Source organism: Heliangelus exortis, chromosome 2 (genome assembly GCF_036169615.1).
Source record: "Heliangelus exortis chromosome 2, bHelExo1.hap1, whole genome shotgun sequence".
Taxonomy (NCBI): Eukaryota; Metazoa; Chordata; class Aves; order Apodiformes; family Trochilidae; genus Heliangelus; species Heliangelus exortis.
In genome coordinates, this window is record NC_092423.1 from 85,243,864 (window position 1) to 85,263,175 (window position 19,312).

Genomic DNA, 19,312 nt, shown 5'->3' on the forward strand with positions numbered 1-19,312 from the left:
CTTAGTAACTCTCTAATGAAAACCACATTTCGAGAGGAGTACCAGAGTCTTCTGTGCTTTATCTGATACTCACAGTTGAAGTACTGAATCAATGCATATTGTTACAGATCAAATGAATGCCAGTAATTCTCCAGCACAGCTATGCCAGTGATATAATTACATGCTTTCAACTCTTTAATATTAAAGTTTCTTCCACTATAGGAAAAGCCTGAACTGAAACACATCTGTCTTCTTTTAACATTCTTCTTACAGCAAATGCTCCTCTTACTAAAGAGGATTAACATTTCCTATGATTTCCATCAATGGCAAGGAGCTTATCTGCTTGTGACTGTAGTGTGACACTGTCAAATAGCTGTATTTTCAGAGAATAATCCATACTATTCTGAAACATTTCACTAAGCCAAGAGGCTAGGCAAGGCAGTTATACTATGATAAACTCTAGCTTCAAGCTATGCGTAAGTATTTATTATGTGCAAGTAGTGTAATCTTAGTTTATCCTTTCCAAAAGTGGAGGAAATCTCACTATAGCTGCATATCAACACACGCTTCTTTATAGCTACCTGGCTGTCTTTAAATGGCCCCTCAGTACAAGAAGGGCACTGAGGTTCTGAGCAAGTCCAGAGAAGGCAATGAAGCTGGTGAAGGGTTTGGAGAACAAATCTTATGAGAAGCTGCTGAAGGAACTGGGGTTGTTGAGCCTGGGGAAAAGGAGGCTCAGGGGAGACCTGAGCACTCTTCTTTACAACTACCTGAAAGGAGGCTGTAGCAAGGTGAGTGTTGATCTCTTTTCCCAAGTAAGAAGTGATATGACAAGACCAATAACCTCAAGTTGTAACAGGGGAGGTTTAGATCGGTTATTAGGAAAAGTTTCTTCACTGAAAATTGTTCCATTCCAGTCAGGCACTGGAACAGCCTGCCCAGGGAAGGGATTGAGACGCCACCTTGAAGGTATTTAAAAGACATGGAGGGACATGGTTTAGTGGTGGAATGGCAGTGTACTAGGTTAGCAGTTGGACTTTATGATCTTAAAGGTCTTTTCCAGCCAAAACACTTCTGTAATTCTAAGAAACGGTTTGGGTTTTTAAAAAGCTGTCAAAGCAGTTTTGGGACTGCACCCTCTCTTGCTATATTCTTAGGAATTGCAGGTTAGCATGGATTACAAGTGTCCAAATGCAGTAACATCCTACAGTTTTAAATATCTTTAAACTGCCCCAACCATGAACAACACACTCAACTACAAAAATTTTTTATCTGAACACCGACAAAACAAAAAAAGGCAAAAAAATAACCTCAAGCAGAAACATATTACATTCAAAAGAGAAAAAAAACTTCAAAAGCACCCATATATTTTAAAAAAACAATCCTTCCAAATTTGGCATACCATTCTAATAATTAATTGTTCTTCAAAATACCAAGATGATTTTCAAACTCTGGTAAAAACATAAATCCCAAACATAGTAAGCTTCCATTGTATCCCAACACATGTATAAGCAACTTGGTTAGAAACATCAGACTGAACTATAAACTATTCTTGTTTTCATCACAATAACCTAAACAACCACAGAAATCAGATTTTCATCAATTCTAATTTGAAATATCAGTGTGAGTAATATTTATGCAATGCATTCTGGATGAGCAAGCCAGCAAAGAAAATGTTGTCCAGAAAGGATGTGAAATCAGGATTTAGAGCTCTACACTATGCTGAGTGGTTTACAGTGTATTATTGATGACCTGAGTGTATGGAGAAAAAGGGGAGGTGTTTCCCTGCTGCTGCTGAGTAATAAGGTAATGGAAATAAACAGGAAAGCAAGTCAACAGCTGGCACTTTTTATCCTGAACTTCTAAAGCACATTTTACAAGTAACATATGCCAGCTAGATGAAAATTTTAATAACAATGTATTTCAGTCTTATATATTTATTATTTTACAACATTTTATGCATTATTGAAGCCTATTGAGATTACTGAGCCATACTTATCAGCATGGTTTCTGAGCACTGTGCAGCAATGCTCTAAATGACATGGCTAGCAAGTATCATGTAGTTTCTCCTCCTTCTGTCCCTCTGCCGAAAAGGAAACTCCATATTGATTTTAAATGATGATGTGTTGTCCATTTTTTCAACTCTGCCTCAAGCATTCACAGTCAACATTGAAAAAATATTAAGCAAATTTCACTATCCATAATCTGAAAAAAATATCAGTTCACTGCAATAAAAAGTTTTTCCCAACTTTTTCTATATTCACATCTTCTGTGGTGGAAACCATAACCATTTAAGCAGCAGCTGAGGGAGGACAGACAAAACACACACTGATCAGTCTAAACTAAGAACTGCCTCCAGGAAAATACCAGCTTTAATTGCATCCACAGAAATGTGCTGAAAGTTAGGTATAGATATTATTCTTCAAAAATGGATAAATAAAACTCTAAAGAAGCTTCTAGTTTATGACAACAGGTCAAGTCAAATATGAACTATAGCAGGGACTGACTCTATATATTAAGCATTTCAAACTTATAATTGTTTAGAGAAATGTACATGCTTCAGCTTGGATCACTTTCAGTGCTTTTTCTTTTTCTCTTCACAAGGTGAAAGGCCCAGTGCATTAATTCAGAAATTCACACAGTGTAAAATATTAATTTCATTTTCCACAGAACTTTCATAAAGGAAGAGAAAAAATAAGCTGCTTTCAACTCAGTGAATAATAATTTGAAGGAAAAAATAGCAAAGCTACAAAACAAAAAGTCATATAATTTGTTTTTGCAAACTCTTGGTCAATAGGTTCCTCAATTATAACCTGGACAAATTGGTCTCTTTCTTATAAAGAGAAGACTTCATAATATAAAGCATTTTAAACCAGCTTGCAGGTGACACAGGTAATCCCACTGTAACAATCTCTCTCAGGAGAAGTCTGTCAAGCTAATATTAATGAAGATGCTGAAATGAGGAGGGCTTCTTCATCACAATAAGTTCTGTTTGTAGCATGGTTATATCCTAACAGGCTTACAATAATTGCATAGGTAATTTTAAGTAATACTGACAGTGTTTCCATAATTTTCCATGCACCTGAATCCACAACCTTAGTGGAAGTCCAAGAAGGAATAGTTATCAGTTAAAGAGGAGATAAGTTTGGTAATAAGGGCAAAAAAATACACACCGAAAGAAACGTTTCAATGTTATCATGAACAAATGATGCAACATCTTGCCAGTCCAGAATATCACCAAGCCAGCTGTTCTGACGGTTTATGTGCCCTTTGTGTCCTTTGTGTCTTCCAGAATGGGTCACATTCTTAAAAAGAGAGACAAACACAAAAAGAAACCAGACATTTGAATCACTTACTGATATGAGAAACTCACAGACTAGCGTTTTCTTAATGAGGAACTGATCCAACATGCATCTAAAGACTTGGAAATTCTTTATTTGGCATTTTCAGCAATACCTGAAGTACTCTGTACACTGGAAAAATTAAAAGCTTACAGAATAACATAGTTAATTATCCAATAAAATTACAGTTCTGTATAATGTACAGATTCATCTCAGTAAAACATTAGCTTGCTCTTTATGAAAGCACACAAGAAAGAGGTAATGATTTCATTTAGTGCCAACACAATTTACTGTTTGCAACATACAACTTTTCCTAGCACCACCCACAAATTAAAATACAAGCAGTAGCCAAAACAAGTAGTTTTTTACAATTAGTGTCTACATCTCCAATGGTGATGTTCAGTCATGCAAAAGCTAAACTGGAAGCAAGGAGGATTTATTCTGACTACACAGCTTTGTACCTTCAACACAGCAAGACAAGAAATGGCCAAGAACACAACAGCTAATTCCTTAAGTGGCCTCACCCCAATTATGAAGTTGAAGTATGAAGTTGAGTATTTTCCAAATGAATCACACCTGATCACCAGCATGACACTACTTGACTTAATCTAGAACTGTTACAAGTGTCTCAGAGAAGGATGCCAAAATTCTGCTGTAAGTAAGTCTAAACAAACCCACTGACCACAGGAGGTCACATCCTAATCTTTAGTAGCAAGAGAGGGCTCAAGCTCTCAACTCAGATGTTTATATAAGCATTCCACTTCTTCTGGTAGAATTTTGCAAAAATCTTTAACCTTACCAGCCTGCATTCAAAATAATAATATATATATATATATATATATATATATATATATATATATATATTTATTTTTTTAAATACATGGCACTGATTTACTTAAGACCATTATATCTCCTCTTTACTATCAATTCTCTCTAGGTGCATTGCTATGCTTCATGATGCACAATTAAAAACATTCTTTAACAATCCACAGCAACACAGAGCTTTCTTCTGAGCTGGCAGTTTATTTAGAGCAGAAACATCTGAGCAGTCAAAAATCTCAAAATGTAGTAGTCTGTAACAAGAACCTATTTCTCACCTAGTATGATTTTCAAAGACAACTCTCACCATTAACTAGCAAAATTGGGTATCATTTGCAAATTTTGTAGCACTGTCATTAATACAAATTTCAAGTTCTCCATTATTCAGCAACTATATTGTTTTAGCACCTTATTCTTGAAAAAGACCTTGATTGCTGAGTGATGCCATCATCTTCCAGGTGTTTTATTAATCTGTTACTATTTTACTTCACTGAGTACATAAATGCAATGGTAACTGATCTCAAACATCACCTCCAGAACCTTTAAAAATACACAGCATTTGCCATCTATCAGTCTTCTCAGAAAGCAACAGTTACTGGTTCAATTCATATTTTGCTGGCAATTCTTCCTCAATTCTACTGCTTTCATGGAAGAGTACCACCTGAGTCCGGGTTCTTCAGTCACCTCCAGACTACAGCAACACTATGTAGGTCTCAAAATGAGGTGCAATTATTATGTTAATATAACTGAGGTGGTGGGGAGCTTGAAAGCTGTATGGAGAGAATTTGACATGGTACAGATGTCCTCCACACTGCACTATCACCTAGCTTACCAGTTTTCAGATACACCAAAGGACAATGCAAGGCTCCTGCAATGCTATAGAAAGAAGCATCCAGATGAAAAGAACTCAGATGAGACATTTATGTGGATATGGAGTGCCACAGAAGGGGCAAGATTAGAAAGCAAGGCTCCAGAGGAGGTACCTGAAGCCCACAGATAACCAGTTTCAGCCCACATGCCAATAACATGGGGTCTCTAGTATGAAACATCAGCCAGGGGAACAGACTTCAAAGACTAAAGGCAGCAACCATCAGTGCATTTATGAAGCTTTCTTCCATTCTGATTGTCAGGAAAGCTGTTTTTTACTCCATCAGAACAGCATCTACAAGAAGCAAGCCTCATTCCCTCCAATAACAGCAGCAATGAACACTGACACAACCTGTGCTGCATACTGCAGCAGAAAAATTACCACAGCACACGTAGTGACACTGAGCCCTGCTGAACAATACAGTGTGAGGGATCCTCTGACACACAGGTTATATTAGTAAAAGCTGCAGCTTTGTCAGTATAACTGTATCAAAAACAGGCAATTTTCTTGGTCAAGCATTTAACACTGAATACTCCCAAGTACTTATGGCCAAAATGTATTGTAAATACAGCTTTCATTTCTCCTCAGTCGTCCTGTATTCCTCAGCAGTGCCATTTTGTCTTTGCACATGCTCCTCTACATCATCTTGTCAGAAAAAGACCGGTTCTTTCTCCCCACTATTTTGACTACTATACTGAAACTCTGCTACTTCTTTTAATACAGAGATCTTTTGGGAACTTTAGAGGTGCTATAAAAATGACTGGATAAATAAAAATGTAGATGCACTGTCATTGCAATTATTTAAATACAGAATAGTATTTCAGGGGTATGACTTCTGAATTTTGATACTTCCATTGCACCATGACTGATAAATTGCTTGCTTTTTTCCTGTGAAAGGCAAACAACACTGGAAGCATGAAAATTATTTAATTCTTATGACCTTTTCAAGATTCAGTGTGCAGAATCCATTATAGGAAGGCTAGTACAGCCAGTAAAAAAGCATGGTCAGAAACCTAGTGAAAGGATAATTACTTTCTCAAAATTTCAAATTAAATAATAAAAGTTAGAGAAATCATGCACAATACCTGTTTTCTTTTCCTAATCCCATGAGACCAGAAAAATACAACTGAAAGCTCTAAACTGTGAAATACTGAATATAAAAAGTGACCAAAGCATAAGTTATACTGCATACATAGTAACACAACTACTTAAGTTAAGGACACAGTTCTGGCTGTACTCAAACTGTAACTGTAGACTGATCTACTTTATACTCTCAATTTTTAAAAGCTTTTTTTACTGAGACCTTTACTCAGCGTTTCTCAGAAATGGATACTTAGCATAATTACCTCAAAGCACTAAGTGATATTGTATTTAAATACCATTTGAGTAAGTTACCCACCTTCACAAACCAAGAGTGATAAAGCCTGTCCCAGAGTTCTAGCACTTGCTTTTCAATCACAGCGGTGTTATTCACTTTTTCTCCTAAGATCTTATGGAGCTAAAACAAATAGAAATCTTTTATTATACAGGACAGAATGAAGCTGGCATTTACTGGTGAACTCCAAGCCAGATGAATCACATTGTCAGCAAAAGCACTGCTTAAAGCCAAATTATTAGAAAAGCTGAAGTATCAACATGGAACACATACTTCAGAAAACCTGGTTCACAACATGAAGCTTTTTATCTGTAAAAAAAAATTCTGCTGCACTAAGCTGAGGACTTCTTTCTGCACTTGAAAAATAGTAACTCTCTAAAATGCTCAATGCAAAAATCCTTGATTTTATTTAAAGTAAATATTTAAAGTAATTTGAGATGTACACTAGATATCAAAACATATAAATAAGAATCTTCGTAAATTCTGTTGAAGAAAGTTAAATTATGATCTTAAAAAAAAAGTCCAATCTACCATACACAGCCCACCTAGAAATCGGAACACTGGTGGGGGGAAAAAAGGAACAGTCTACACTGCCTACAACTGGACAGCTAAAGCCAGATGAAAACAATTACTCATCTTTATTTGATGCATTTTCACTGGTGATCTTACTAAAATGACAGATTTTTCAGTCCTTAAAAATAAATATTTCTCTGAGCAGAAAAGACTACTGAAATCACTCCCACTCCTCCTACAACTCACAAACTACAGTGGAAAGAACAGATCTATCAACAGAATGATTAATAACACAGAAAAGACTCCCTGAAAAACTTTTAAAAATTCTTTTTAATGTTACAAAATATAAAAAATTAAAACATTTTAAAAAGTGAGGGAGCTCATTCTTACCTTATGTGTAATCCATTCTCGGCCATACTGGTATACATTATTAGCTGCTGAATTGAGAGCCTTCTGAATAACCTGAGCTTCTGGGAGCCAACTAGGTTTTTTTAAAGAAGGAAAAGAGAGTTAACTGCTACATATTTCATATATTTTCTTATACCTAAAACACAGGTACAATGTTACATTACTACAAGTAACATTTTTGTTACAAGTTAACATTTTGAAACAACAACTAGCAGTTAAGGTTAAATACAGACAAACTTACTACAATTAGACTATATTTCCTTCCACCTATCAAGGAACAGACTTTCTGTAAGTAAAGCACAACTAAACCTAGGGCACATCACTGCATTTGGAATTATCCAAGGCTCCAGAAACCACGGTTAAATTGATATCTTAACTTTTTCAAAAGAGATCTGCTCTTCAATATGTATGTGTGGTATTCACATTACGTTCTTTGAAAGCGTTCTGGTTGTCTGAAAATACTAGGAAGCAGTCTCATCAAGTTGCAAAGACAATCTTCTGACTTGCAAATTGAATATAAATTGTTAATGCAGTTTCCCTGAAAAAGTGACCAGATGAAGCAATAGGATTGGGCACCTGTTATTTCCAAGTCCCCAACAAACTAACTGCTCTCAGATTTAATCACTTTCAAGCACGGGTCCTACTGTGTTGCCAGCATTCTAACACTTGTGAATACAGAGCACACATTCTCTCCTTTAACTTTCTTTCTACATCTTGATTCAATGGCAGATGTTGGAGCCCTTCCAAAATAAGAAAGTATTCAGGAAATGAAACTGCTGTATTTGTTCACCTGACTGAAGATGAACACGGAGGCTTTTATGTCTGTATAACCCTTTAGAAATGTTCTTCATTGGAATTTCAAGACATTTCACTCACCACCAAGCATACCGTGAGCATCAGGCTCTGAAAGCTGGTGGAGCTTGATGGATTTGACAAGAGGTGTAATTACTCCTAATTAATTAAAAGATAGTGTTTTGGATGTTTCCAATTTGGATGCAAAGATTGGATATAAGAATTTTTGCTAAATCCTTCTAATTACTGAACTAATACTGAATGAATAAGCTTCTGACAATCAAATTTCTGTTGTCATTAATCCTACTTAGCTCATTCCATCTCACAGCAAAATGGAAAGCCAGACAACACAAGAGAGGCCATGAAGAAATAAACATATTTTAAAGTGTTTTCTCTTCAGTGTGATTACTTAAGTATAGCTAAAGCGCATATTACTATAGCATTTATTGACTGCATCATTTTAGTTGTACTTTTGAAAATTTCTTTCACTCTTGTAACATAGCATGCGCTTTAAAACTCATTAAATCATCATGGCTTTTGTTTAGAAAGTGCCCTTGAAAAAAAGTCTACCATTCTTGTTCATGAGAAATTCTTTTCTTCTGGTAAGTGCCTGGACTCGCCTTTAGTCAATGTCTGTTTATCTGAAGTGGAAGGAAAGCAAACTGCAACATCCTCCCCTCAATAAAACATTCAGTCTTACCTATTGCCCCTCTGCTGTTCATGCAATTACCTCTTTGCTCACCACTGTGCCCTTGTTCTTCTCTATAGAAATTCCTCAAAATCTTCTCTCCTCCTTAGTATTTGCCTCGGCATTTGCTTTAATCATTACACAGACCATATCTTACAAACTTCCCATTGCATACACTACACACATCTACTCTTAGGAATAACCCTTCCCAACTGATTCATGCAAAGCTCTCTTCCCATCTCCCACTCTTTCCACCCTCATTTCTCAGTTCATTCCAAGAACATTTTCTGTGACAAATATTCCTTCAAAGGCATTTTGCAATCAGCTCTCCACACTGAACAAGTTTTTCAGCTCTCATCTCCCAGCCTGCTACAGAGAACACTCTTTGCTTTTCTTCCTTTGCTTTTCTTTTCTTACCTGCTTTTTTTTAACAGGTAAAGGCCAAAAGAATTTTCACCTCTTTTTTTCTATCTGCACTATGCCAGTATTTCTCCAAAACTGTAACTAGAGAAGTTTATACAGCTGTCTTTCTCCACCAAAGTCCAATCAGTCATCAAATGAGACACCACACTGGCAGTTCTCTAGAGTAATGCATAAGCACTACTGCTGCCAGTGTTTAACTTTTAAATCTCCCTGCAACAGCCACTCCCATTTCTGCTCACCTAGGGGGTTTTTTTACATTAAAAACTATGCATAAGAGCACCTGGAAGCTTGTTCATCCACCCTATACTATTCACTTAACTTCAGCATTCTTACTTTGCCCATTCTGGGTGACTGGCTACTGTCTCATTGATCAAGCTGCTTGTGACTTGAATCAAGTGAACACTCTCTTGATGTACCTAAATTAAATATAAAGAGAAGAAATATTATGCAATGGAAACTAGAACTCTACCTACATTCAGAGAGGCTTCTTTTTTTTCCTTTTTTTTTTTTTTTCAGGGGGGTGGTGACCAGTTTGTACATGTACATTGAGAGAGTAACTCTTCCAACACAGACAACTCATTACAAAGAATGAAGTGCCATTAGCCCAAAAAAAGCAATTGATAAAATAATAATCAGCCTGAATGACAACTTTGGTCACATACTATGTGACCGGTAAGATTTAAATTTCCATTTGCTATTATCTCATCAGTGTAAGAAAAATTCTAACAATACAGTAGTGCTTCCAAGAAAAGTACTAAAAAATACAAAGCACAATTCAGATATAGCTTTCTAAGCTGTGGATCAAAGCAGCAGAAAAATTAATAAATGCTCAGCTCTAACATGACCAACCATGCAATGAAGTTCTTCACCAAATTAATTCTTCCGTAAGGATCATAAAAGACAGCTCTTATAAATATCTTAATTTTTCTTTTATGAATATAAGGAAGGTTTAGACAGGTATATTTGCACAACTTTCAAAGCTTTCAATTGTAAGTACTCGACATGATATAAGCCTACATTTTGGAAAAAGGAGATTGACATCAGAATCCACTGATTTTTGTTCTGTAACTGAATTCAAGCCAACCATTCAAACTCCATTAACTGTTTCAAATATGAATATAGCTCCATTTAAAAAAAAAGTAAAAAATAAAGTAAAATAATAATAAAAAAGAAAAATAAAAGAAAGTACATGAGTGACCTCTTCTGGCGAGAAAAAGCTGAACCACAACACAAAAATCAATTTCAGAGTATATTTGGTCATGAATCTCAGCACATTTACACTCAAAACAGGATACCAGGAGGTTATTACAGGCAATTACACTAACAAATTGGCAAATACACCTTAAGAATTTTGCAGATGTTACTGATGCAAGGTAAATGGAAAAGAAAAAATTTCAAGTGGCTCTTGACATTGACAAGTGTAACAGGATGCAAAACAAATCTGTTTCTATAACAGAGAATCTAGGAATTCTTTTACTAGAATAAATCTCATATTTCCAAATGTCCATATATTAGTTTTCTCATATACGTAAATAAACATATACATTTAAATAAATATAGAAATTTTTATATTCAAGTGGTAACAAGTTCAAATACAAGTCATTGAGTTGCTAAATTAAAAAAAAAAAGCTACACAATTTTGCATTAAAAAAACCTTTCATTCAGCACTTAAAAAGAGCTCTACAATTACTTTCCTTAGCACACTGTACCTTTGCAGTAAGGAGCAGGGCTAGAAGAAGGGTTCCTATCACTAGCAAAAATATTATGAAAATGCTGATTATTTTATCTAGCATTTTCTCCAACCAGATGATCATCTGTGCAGAAAAAAGAAAAAACAAATCATAGCATGTAAATCAATCTTTAATGAAAGCAATGCTATATAACAGTATTGTTATCTTAATTTACACTCAAGAGTGCAAAATCAGGCTCTACTCAAACAGCATTTATGTCCAAGCTTGAAGATGAACAATTAACAAGCAATGTTAGCATGATTAAGGCCATGGTATGACATGTGATTTTGCAAACAACATTTACACATTACCACAAGACACAGCAAGCTCTCTGAAAAGCAAGCAATAAATCAGGTTACTTACTAAATCTAGAGAAGCTAGAATTCGTGTCAGCTATGAACCTAGATACTTGTCTTAGTTTCTTGTTTTTCAGCAACTTGGGAACTTACATATAGCATCTGCACAGGACTTGGAAGCTATCAAGCTGTGCTTTTAAGTACAACCATGACTGTAAAAGCTGAATAGCTAACAGCCACCTAAACAACAAATAAGGTATTTCTGCAAGCAACCAAATTTTTAAAGCTGCTTATCAGCTTCTGAAGCGAAATGGGGCTGGAGGTTTTCTTTATTATTGTGTATCAGGCAAATTGTTCAGCACTGACTATTTCTATCCAGTTTTACTCTTCGAAGGATGCTCAGCATTAAACATGCATCAGCTAAACCTACTGATAAAGTAAACAGGCATGTGTTTTGTTCTGTTGGTTTATGGAAAGACTCATTCTGTACAAGTCCAGAAACAAATAATGATACTGCTTAAGATTAGAGAAATTCTGATGATAGTGTCATTTAAAACAATACAGCTGCCCAGCCTTGTGACTTTGCAAAGTGTTCAATAATAATGTGAACTGTGCTTTATCTCATACACAAATTGACTGTTTACACAAAAAACTGTGAAAGCCCATGCGAGTATGACCAAATAAATATTTCTGGTTTCTGTGGTTCAAATACCAAAGCTATTTTGACTCCATTTGGCATTACTGCAGGAAAATTTGTGCTTTAAGAGAACTGAGGTCAAAGTCAACGTGCAGTAGATGAAAGTAATTCCAAGTGAGTACAAGTTATATCTCAGTGATTAGGTTGGCACATTTTAGGTAGAGATCTTAAAAACCTACTAATATGCTTGCTCATGGTTCACATTAGTTCTTTCTTTGTTATTTACCCTATCCCTACATGTAAATTTGGCCCTGGAACAACAAAATTCTGCCAACTGCTATGTGCCGATTTAATTAGTTAACACTGAGGTTCTAACTCCTATCTGAAAAAAAAAGTAAGGATTCTTTTTTTGTACTCAGCCTGTAGCATCTGAGCAGGCAACATACATTAAGCAATTATTTTTCAAGTTCTTGTACAACCAGGTCCTTGTTTGATCTAAATTAACACAAGGATTATATTCAGCATTTCAGAAACTGTTGTTCGAAATGATGAAGAAAACTGGAACAAAGCAAAATCTTTTTAAAAGAAATAAGTGTTAAGCCAGCAAGTTTTTGTAGCAAAATCTGCACTATATTATGACTTGCAGAAAGGAGTTCAGAGAAACTGAAAAGAATCTGCAAAATCTTTGTTCCCAGGTATTTTTAATATTTTTTAGCAGTGCCAAAATATTTCAACCATCAGAAATGCCTTGCCAGTGCTGGAGGGAGTTTACATGCCTGTAGCAGTACTGAAGCTTTCTGAAAATCTCTGGGTAGCCACTACATGGGGCTGTTACCTCTTTGGCAATAGGACTGAAAACAGGATTTTCTGTGCCCTTTCAAGCCTCACAGGCATCTAAGGATTATGCAAGAGAAGCAAAAAATAAAAGCCCCTTTTTTAAAGGTCAGAAATAAAAGTTATCACTAGAAAACACTGGATGGCCAGGGGATCAAAATTTTGTAGTATGGGCTTCAAAATGAAGCTACTAAAGTGAAAGCTGCCCTTGTTCTTTCTTAGGGTAACAAAGTTCAAACTAATTGCTATTCACTTTCTAAGCCAGTGAGCAAAGAAACCCATTAGTTAGTCTTATATATAGCACCTTAATCAGACTTGCTGAATCCAAGAAACTGGTGGCACTGTCACAGATTTCCAAAAATGTTGGCCTCCAAAAGATAAGAATGAGGACTTTCTCTCAACTGGAACATGACCAAAGCAGATCTTCCCTTGACACTCCTGACTCTGGGTTGGAGTGTGCCTACATTGCCATTGAGGTGTGGGTACAGCACATGTAAAGCCTTAACTACCTTTAATCTAGTTAGTAAAGTAATGGCAGCACTGATGTTGTAACAGTACAGGCAGCAGCCTCAGCCATCCAAGCCCATCTTGTGTGTTTATTTACTTGGGCAAGCCAAGCAAGCTAGATGAAAGCCCCCTCTGGTATGCCTACAGGTCCTGCAGTTACCTTTCTCACCACAGTCTTAAGGAAATCCAAATTCTACAACTAGTACAGACAAATCCAGGAGAAGGCTGAACTGGACTGAGTATTGTAGAAGTAAAAGCAGATGCACAGCATCCATTAAGGGTCACGTTTACTCCCTCAATTTCAATATGCTTGCTACTAAACCTCCCTTCCTTCCTCTACATTTACCCACAATACTTCCTCAGGAAGCACTCACTTTGCACACTCAAGCGTAAATAATGCACAGGTGCTATGTTACTGCAGGTAAAGCTGGGCTGTTAAATCCCTGTGGGCTTGTACTTACCACTGAATCAGGTCCAAATTTCATTTTTACTCCCAACCCTGTCAGACCTCCCTTTACAGCTTTTCTGTAAACCATGGGCATGCACACAAAGACAAACACTGACTAAATACTAGTCATTAGCCAGAGGTCATGAAGTTTTAAATTCAGTTCCAAGCTTCTAATCTAAACGTTAGTCAACAGCAGGAAGCCGATGCTGCCACAAGACCCAAAATTATGCAAAGGTAGAGGAAAGCCAGGCTCCTAAGCTACAGAAGGTCACACTTATAAAACCAAACCGAAATGTCAGGGATTTGTGACAGACTGTCTACAAAAAAATATTCTTAATTGTCATAGTTTTGAAGGGAAAATTATCAACTTTTGAAAGGTTTTTTTAGATTTAGCTCACCACAGAAAAAAACCCAAACAAACCAACCTGTAGAGGTGCATTCAGTTGAAATGCCTCTCAGTAATTTCCAAGTTCTCCCTGCTTTCAACTTTTGGGTGATCACACCAGGTGTATTACACTGAGCTGTAACTCCAGCTCATGCTTAACAGTCATGAATCCTACTACATAGACATGTTGTCCATACCATGCAGTAAGATACATAATTTATGAATTCATATTTTCACATGTATCAAACTGCATAACTATCAGAACATTAGTTTTTCTAATGGGTTTTATCTACTGCATTAACCACACAATGAAGCATACCCAGTCATCTATTTAACTTCCAATTAAATGTACACGAAATTACCAAAAGGACTGTTGCTGTTTGAGGTTTTTTGTTTTATTTGAACAGCTTCGCTATCTATCAGGATTTTTTTACAAGACATTTCTCAGACATGTTGACATATCCCTTTAGTTCAGTTATTATTTAAGAATATCTTATTAATATCATCTGGTAAGAACAAGGGGCAGACTAAATCAGGACACATCTCATACTTATGTTGAAATGAATCAGGTGAGTAGTTAATTAAGAAAAGAGAACATCCTAGGTAAGGTCTCAAATCTATTCATGCCCATGACTCTCCAACAGAAACAGCAGAATTCAGCATTTCTATCTAAAGACTCCTGCCATAGATAAAGTTATAAAGAACAAAAAATAATAGCCCAACTGAACCTCTTCTATATTTTGGGCAATATATATCATATTAAACTGTGATTATACTCTATTTATTAAATAAATAAATAAAACATCAAAAAACCCAAACCCAACCAAACCATACTAATGTTTCAAGCAGGTCTTTGATAAAAGCTTTTAAAAGAGGAAGAAAAAAAGGTCTATCACTAGGCAGTGATAATCAATTCAAATTTTGAACTCTGCCATCTCTAGGTGGTATTTTTAGTTTCTTTGTGGATTATCAGAAAATTCTCTTGGTGTTCTCAAAACTATTTCCCTTCAAAGACAGGCAAAAAGGAGAAGGGTTCAAAGAAAGTAACCTTTTAACTGCATCCGATGCTTTGTATTACAAATCTCATTTTTTAGCCTCTGGTAGAGGTTTTTGGTTTTTTTTTTTCCAAAAATGTAATTATTAACACAAAAAACCCACAAAAAAACAAACCCCAAAACCAATACAAAATAACCCCCAACAAACAAACCAACAAAACAAACCCTCAAGAAGATGAGAAGCTGATACAGTTTGCATCCTATTTTTTGCCTTTTTTTTCCTCATCTTTATTATAATATTATTCTACTTCATCATGCACAGAAGTCAGCACTACATGTAACCTCTCTTCTTATGAAATTATGAAGCAAAACAGCAGTTTTCAGAAAGACCTCCCAGGAAAATAAAAAACTCCCCTGTTAAGAAAATATATTCATAGGGTTTTGTTCAGTAAATACAAATCTCTAAGTTAAAAATAAAATTAAGACATTTTAGACTTAAAAGCAATTACAGGATATTACTTTTGCAATATAGCAATTTTAAGGAAGAAATTGATCTACATTCATGCATTTTCAAACATGCAAATGACAAACTCAGAGCCAGAAAAAAGTAGTTGAGACTTAACACCTATGGTTCACTGAACTCAGCTTTTCACTTGAACTTTGTTAACAAACCATTACCCAACCAAACAGTTTATGAAGGGCAATGGTTGCATATATCTACTAATCATAAGTCACTCACAAAACAAACATTTCCGAGTCAGGAAATAAAAATGTAATTTTTAAAACAACAAATCTACATTCAAGGGCAAAGAACATTCAAAATTTCCCCTTAGTGAACAATTGTAACTGACCCATGAAGCAAGCACCTCCACTCTCCTATTCAGAAACACAGAAAGCTCCCCATCGTGTAACCCCTGAATTCACTGATTAAATACTGAAGATCATGCTTTCCAAATTCATTATAGGTGCTCTGCCTGGATGCTACATGCAGCATTATTCCCCATTTACCACTCACAGCAGATGCCAGATGTGCAGTCCCATTTTGTTGTTTCCAAGAACTTTTTAGAGAATTGTGCCAGTGCCCCCATGGCCTGGATGCTCTGCTCTGTTCTGCTTGTTTTCAGCAGCATTCCAAATGTCAGTATTTCTGGTGCCTTTCACAACATGGAAGGCAAATCTATTGTTTCTACCATGACAGCTACTGAATGGAAAGGATGGGTTGCTGCAGATAAAACCATAGTAACCATTCTGACTCTCCTACTGCAGTGGAAAGTGAGGATAAAAGTTGCTGCTGGAAGCATAACCCATTTCCAGATGATTTTTTTTTTTCTCCTTCACTCATTACTTTGTTTTCATCTATTTTATCACATACATGTGCACCTTTAGAACTCAGGTGCTGCAAACATACACATGCTACAGGATACACATGCTACAGGCATTCTTGTCCAGCTCTCTCATCTGAAGCAGTGGCACTAACCCCAGTCTCAGAAAGGTATCACTGCTCTGAGAAGTTCTCCAGGTTTCAGTCACTCATAGGGCTGAACATGGGCTGAATCAGTTCTCACTTCTAATGGGATGACAGTTCCCCAAAGAACAGAAGTTATCCCTACCTGACTAAGATGAACCATGGGAACTGAGGAGTACATTTCTTACAAAACAGATCATACACATTCATAAAAACTGCTTTAATTATAGCTTTTTTTTTTTTTTTTTCTTTTTTTTTACTCACTTCCCTTAAGACTGCTGTTAGGTTCAGCAGCTCTGAGACCAGGAGTCTTCTCATTTCCCCCCCCTGCTGTACTGAATACCACTGGGTTTACAGGCCATGTATGAATGTAAAAGATGAACTGCCTTCAGTCAGTGCACTGCCTGCAAGTACTTAGGTTCACAGCTTTACCACTGTGCTTCACCCTCAGCAGCTCCATGTTAATTCAGTTAGAGCAGATAACTGGCTTTGCTATGCATACTACTGGAGACCAGGTGGAGATAACTGATTTTCAAATGCCACTAAATTAAACTACAACTTGAAAGGCTAATGCAATATTCTGCTGTACAAAACGTTTTAACTATGTGCACTTGTTTTAGTAGAAGATGAGATCAGGTAGGACTATATGACCTTCAGTAGCTTATATCAAGAGCTGGAAATGAGACACTTGGGAGAGAAAACTAAGAAGCAAGGCATGTTATAGAGAGTTCATGCTGCAAAAAGCAACTCCCCAATAGCACAGAATCCATTAGTTGGAATCACAATTTTTATGTTTCTTTACCTTCTTATTAAGCCAGTGCCACAGCTTGTCAGTGGCAGAGGGAGATGGAAGAAAAGGGGAAAAAAAGACAAAGAACACAGTGGAAAATTATTGAAAAATGCAGTAATAGAGAGGGAAAAAATGCAATGAGAGGCAGGCAAAGTCATCCACAGAATGAAAATGAAATTGTTCCACACAACAGTAAATTGCAATAGGAAGAAAAGATCATAACATCTAACACAAGAATCTAGATTTTACTATTAACATGAACTTTTTGAAACAAAGAGGGATATAACAAGAACAACTTTAATGATATTAGCAGATCTAGCAGTATAATCTGGGCAATTCCAGTTCAATTGCACTAAGAGCTAACATTTCAGAGCAGGACTTGTAAAAGTTCTCCAACAAAAGCACTTCACTGAAACACCAAAACTTAATATGAGGTATTTGTTCATTGCGTTAAAACTCCCACTCAGGCAGTTTCCTATGAATTACAAAACACTCCTATTGTGTCAACTACAGTTGAATTGAGTTTTATTGACACAAAAATATATTTTGTGTATTATTTTGAATACCACATGCATATTACAACATTGATATACAATGGAACACCAAATAAGTAATTCAATCTGAAACACGCAATAGCAAGTCATAAATCAAATAAACTTATGGATTTCATTTGATTTTACTGGTTGTGCAAAGGCTCTTCAACAGTTAGATTCTCTTTTTGTACTACGGTTATTTTTCCTTACTAGATCTCACCTATACTGCTCAAGTACAGTAGGACTATACTCCTGATTCTAACAATTAGCAATCAGCAGCATAATCACAACAGTTAAAAAACTTTAATACTATTATTCATCTGGGTCGACTTAAGATGAAGTCTTTCTCCCCAAAAACAAGATCACTGAGTGCTCAATAAACCAAGTGTTTCCACCAGTTGTCAGAAATTATATTAGTTCCCAATGAAAGAACATTTCAATTTTTTTTAAATCTCAGAATGCTATTTAAGTGACATCAGAAGCTAGAAGCAGATTTACAAAGAAACATGAACATCAGGAAACATAAAAGTGAAATATGTCACAAAGTACCCATTTTTACTAGCATGGGAAGTATCACAGTAATAGAAAGCAATGACAGTGCTTCAAAAGCCTCAAATTGACAGTGTGAAATTTGTTTCTATTTTACCTCTTCACCTAAAGAATAATTTATTACTGAAAAAAGGTAAACTTGTTTATTGATTCAACAACATACTCTTGCCTTCAGTTTCTCTTCTGCATATTGAAAGCCACTATACAATAAGTTAATTTTGGGAAAAAAAGCCATAGATCTCATGGCTCTACTTTTCCACCTTGCAACTCAAATACAACAAAAGCCAGAGCTCTCCTAGCCTGAGATTGCAGTAAAATGTGAAAGGAAGTCTCTGGTATTTTTTCTAAAATTTCAGCCTCTTGGAATTGGACTATAAATATGCTAACTAGGAAATAACATTATATGTGAGAAATAATTATTTTATTGTTAGTGTTTAAGACAGTATCTGGGAGGCTCTACCTGCCTACTATCTTACTAATACTGATACTTAATTAGTTCTACAAATGCATTCAATCTACACACAAAAAGAGGCTATAGCTTAACTCTAATCTTCAAGTCATCCAAAATTATTAAGGCTACAGCCATTTTTCCAGTTTTTTTTTAAACTATGTTTCTATGAGAGTATTTTCTAGAATAACATATGCAGTGGTAGAGATTCTGCACATTTTCTGTGTTTGCTATAGCTAGGTTCTAAACCAGAAGAATCAAACCTTGACTTTACCCAATTATTACAGTCCTCCATATATAAAATTCTAGTACTCTTTAACTAGAAAAAAGAGTATATAACTGAAGTCTACCAGAAAGCATCAATTCAAAATACTAGCACATCCTAATTCATAAAATCTAGTGCATGCAGCTGAGCAACTGCCAATGTTGCTGAACTCCCTTGCAAACTCTAATCAAAATTATAGTCACATTTCAAAAGATAGCAGTCTC

General features: G+C 35.9%; 1 protein-coding gene across 5 annotated transcripts in view; it reads right to left on the reverse strand.

The window, feature by feature from the left end:
• Positions 1 to 19,312, reverse strand: part of TMEM245 (transmembrane protein 245) — an 83,938-nt gene that overhangs the window by 38,003 nt on the left and 26,623 nt on the right. For 2 of the 5 annotated variants that reach the window (XM_071736812.1, XM_071736814.1), the window contains 6 exons: positions 17,306 to 17,329; positions 10,916 to 11,020; positions 9,540 to 9,622; positions 7,286 to 7,376; positions 6,407 to 6,505; positions 3,153 to 3,284 (listed from right to left, as the gene is read on the reverse strand). In XM_071736812.1, the coding sequence (XP_071592913.1) occupies positions 3,153 to 3,284; positions 6,407 to 6,505; positions 7,286 to 7,376; positions 9,540 to 9,622; positions 10,916 to 11,020; positions 17,306 to 17,329 (534 nt within the window). The remainder of the gene's footprint in view (positions 1 to 3,152; positions 3,285 to 6,406; positions 6,506 to 7,285; positions 7,377 to 9,539; positions 9,623 to 10,915; positions 11,021 to 17,305; positions 17,330 to 19,312) is intronic. The other 3 variants (XM_071736813.1, XM_071736815.1, XM_071736816.1) reach the window with 2 other exon arrangements.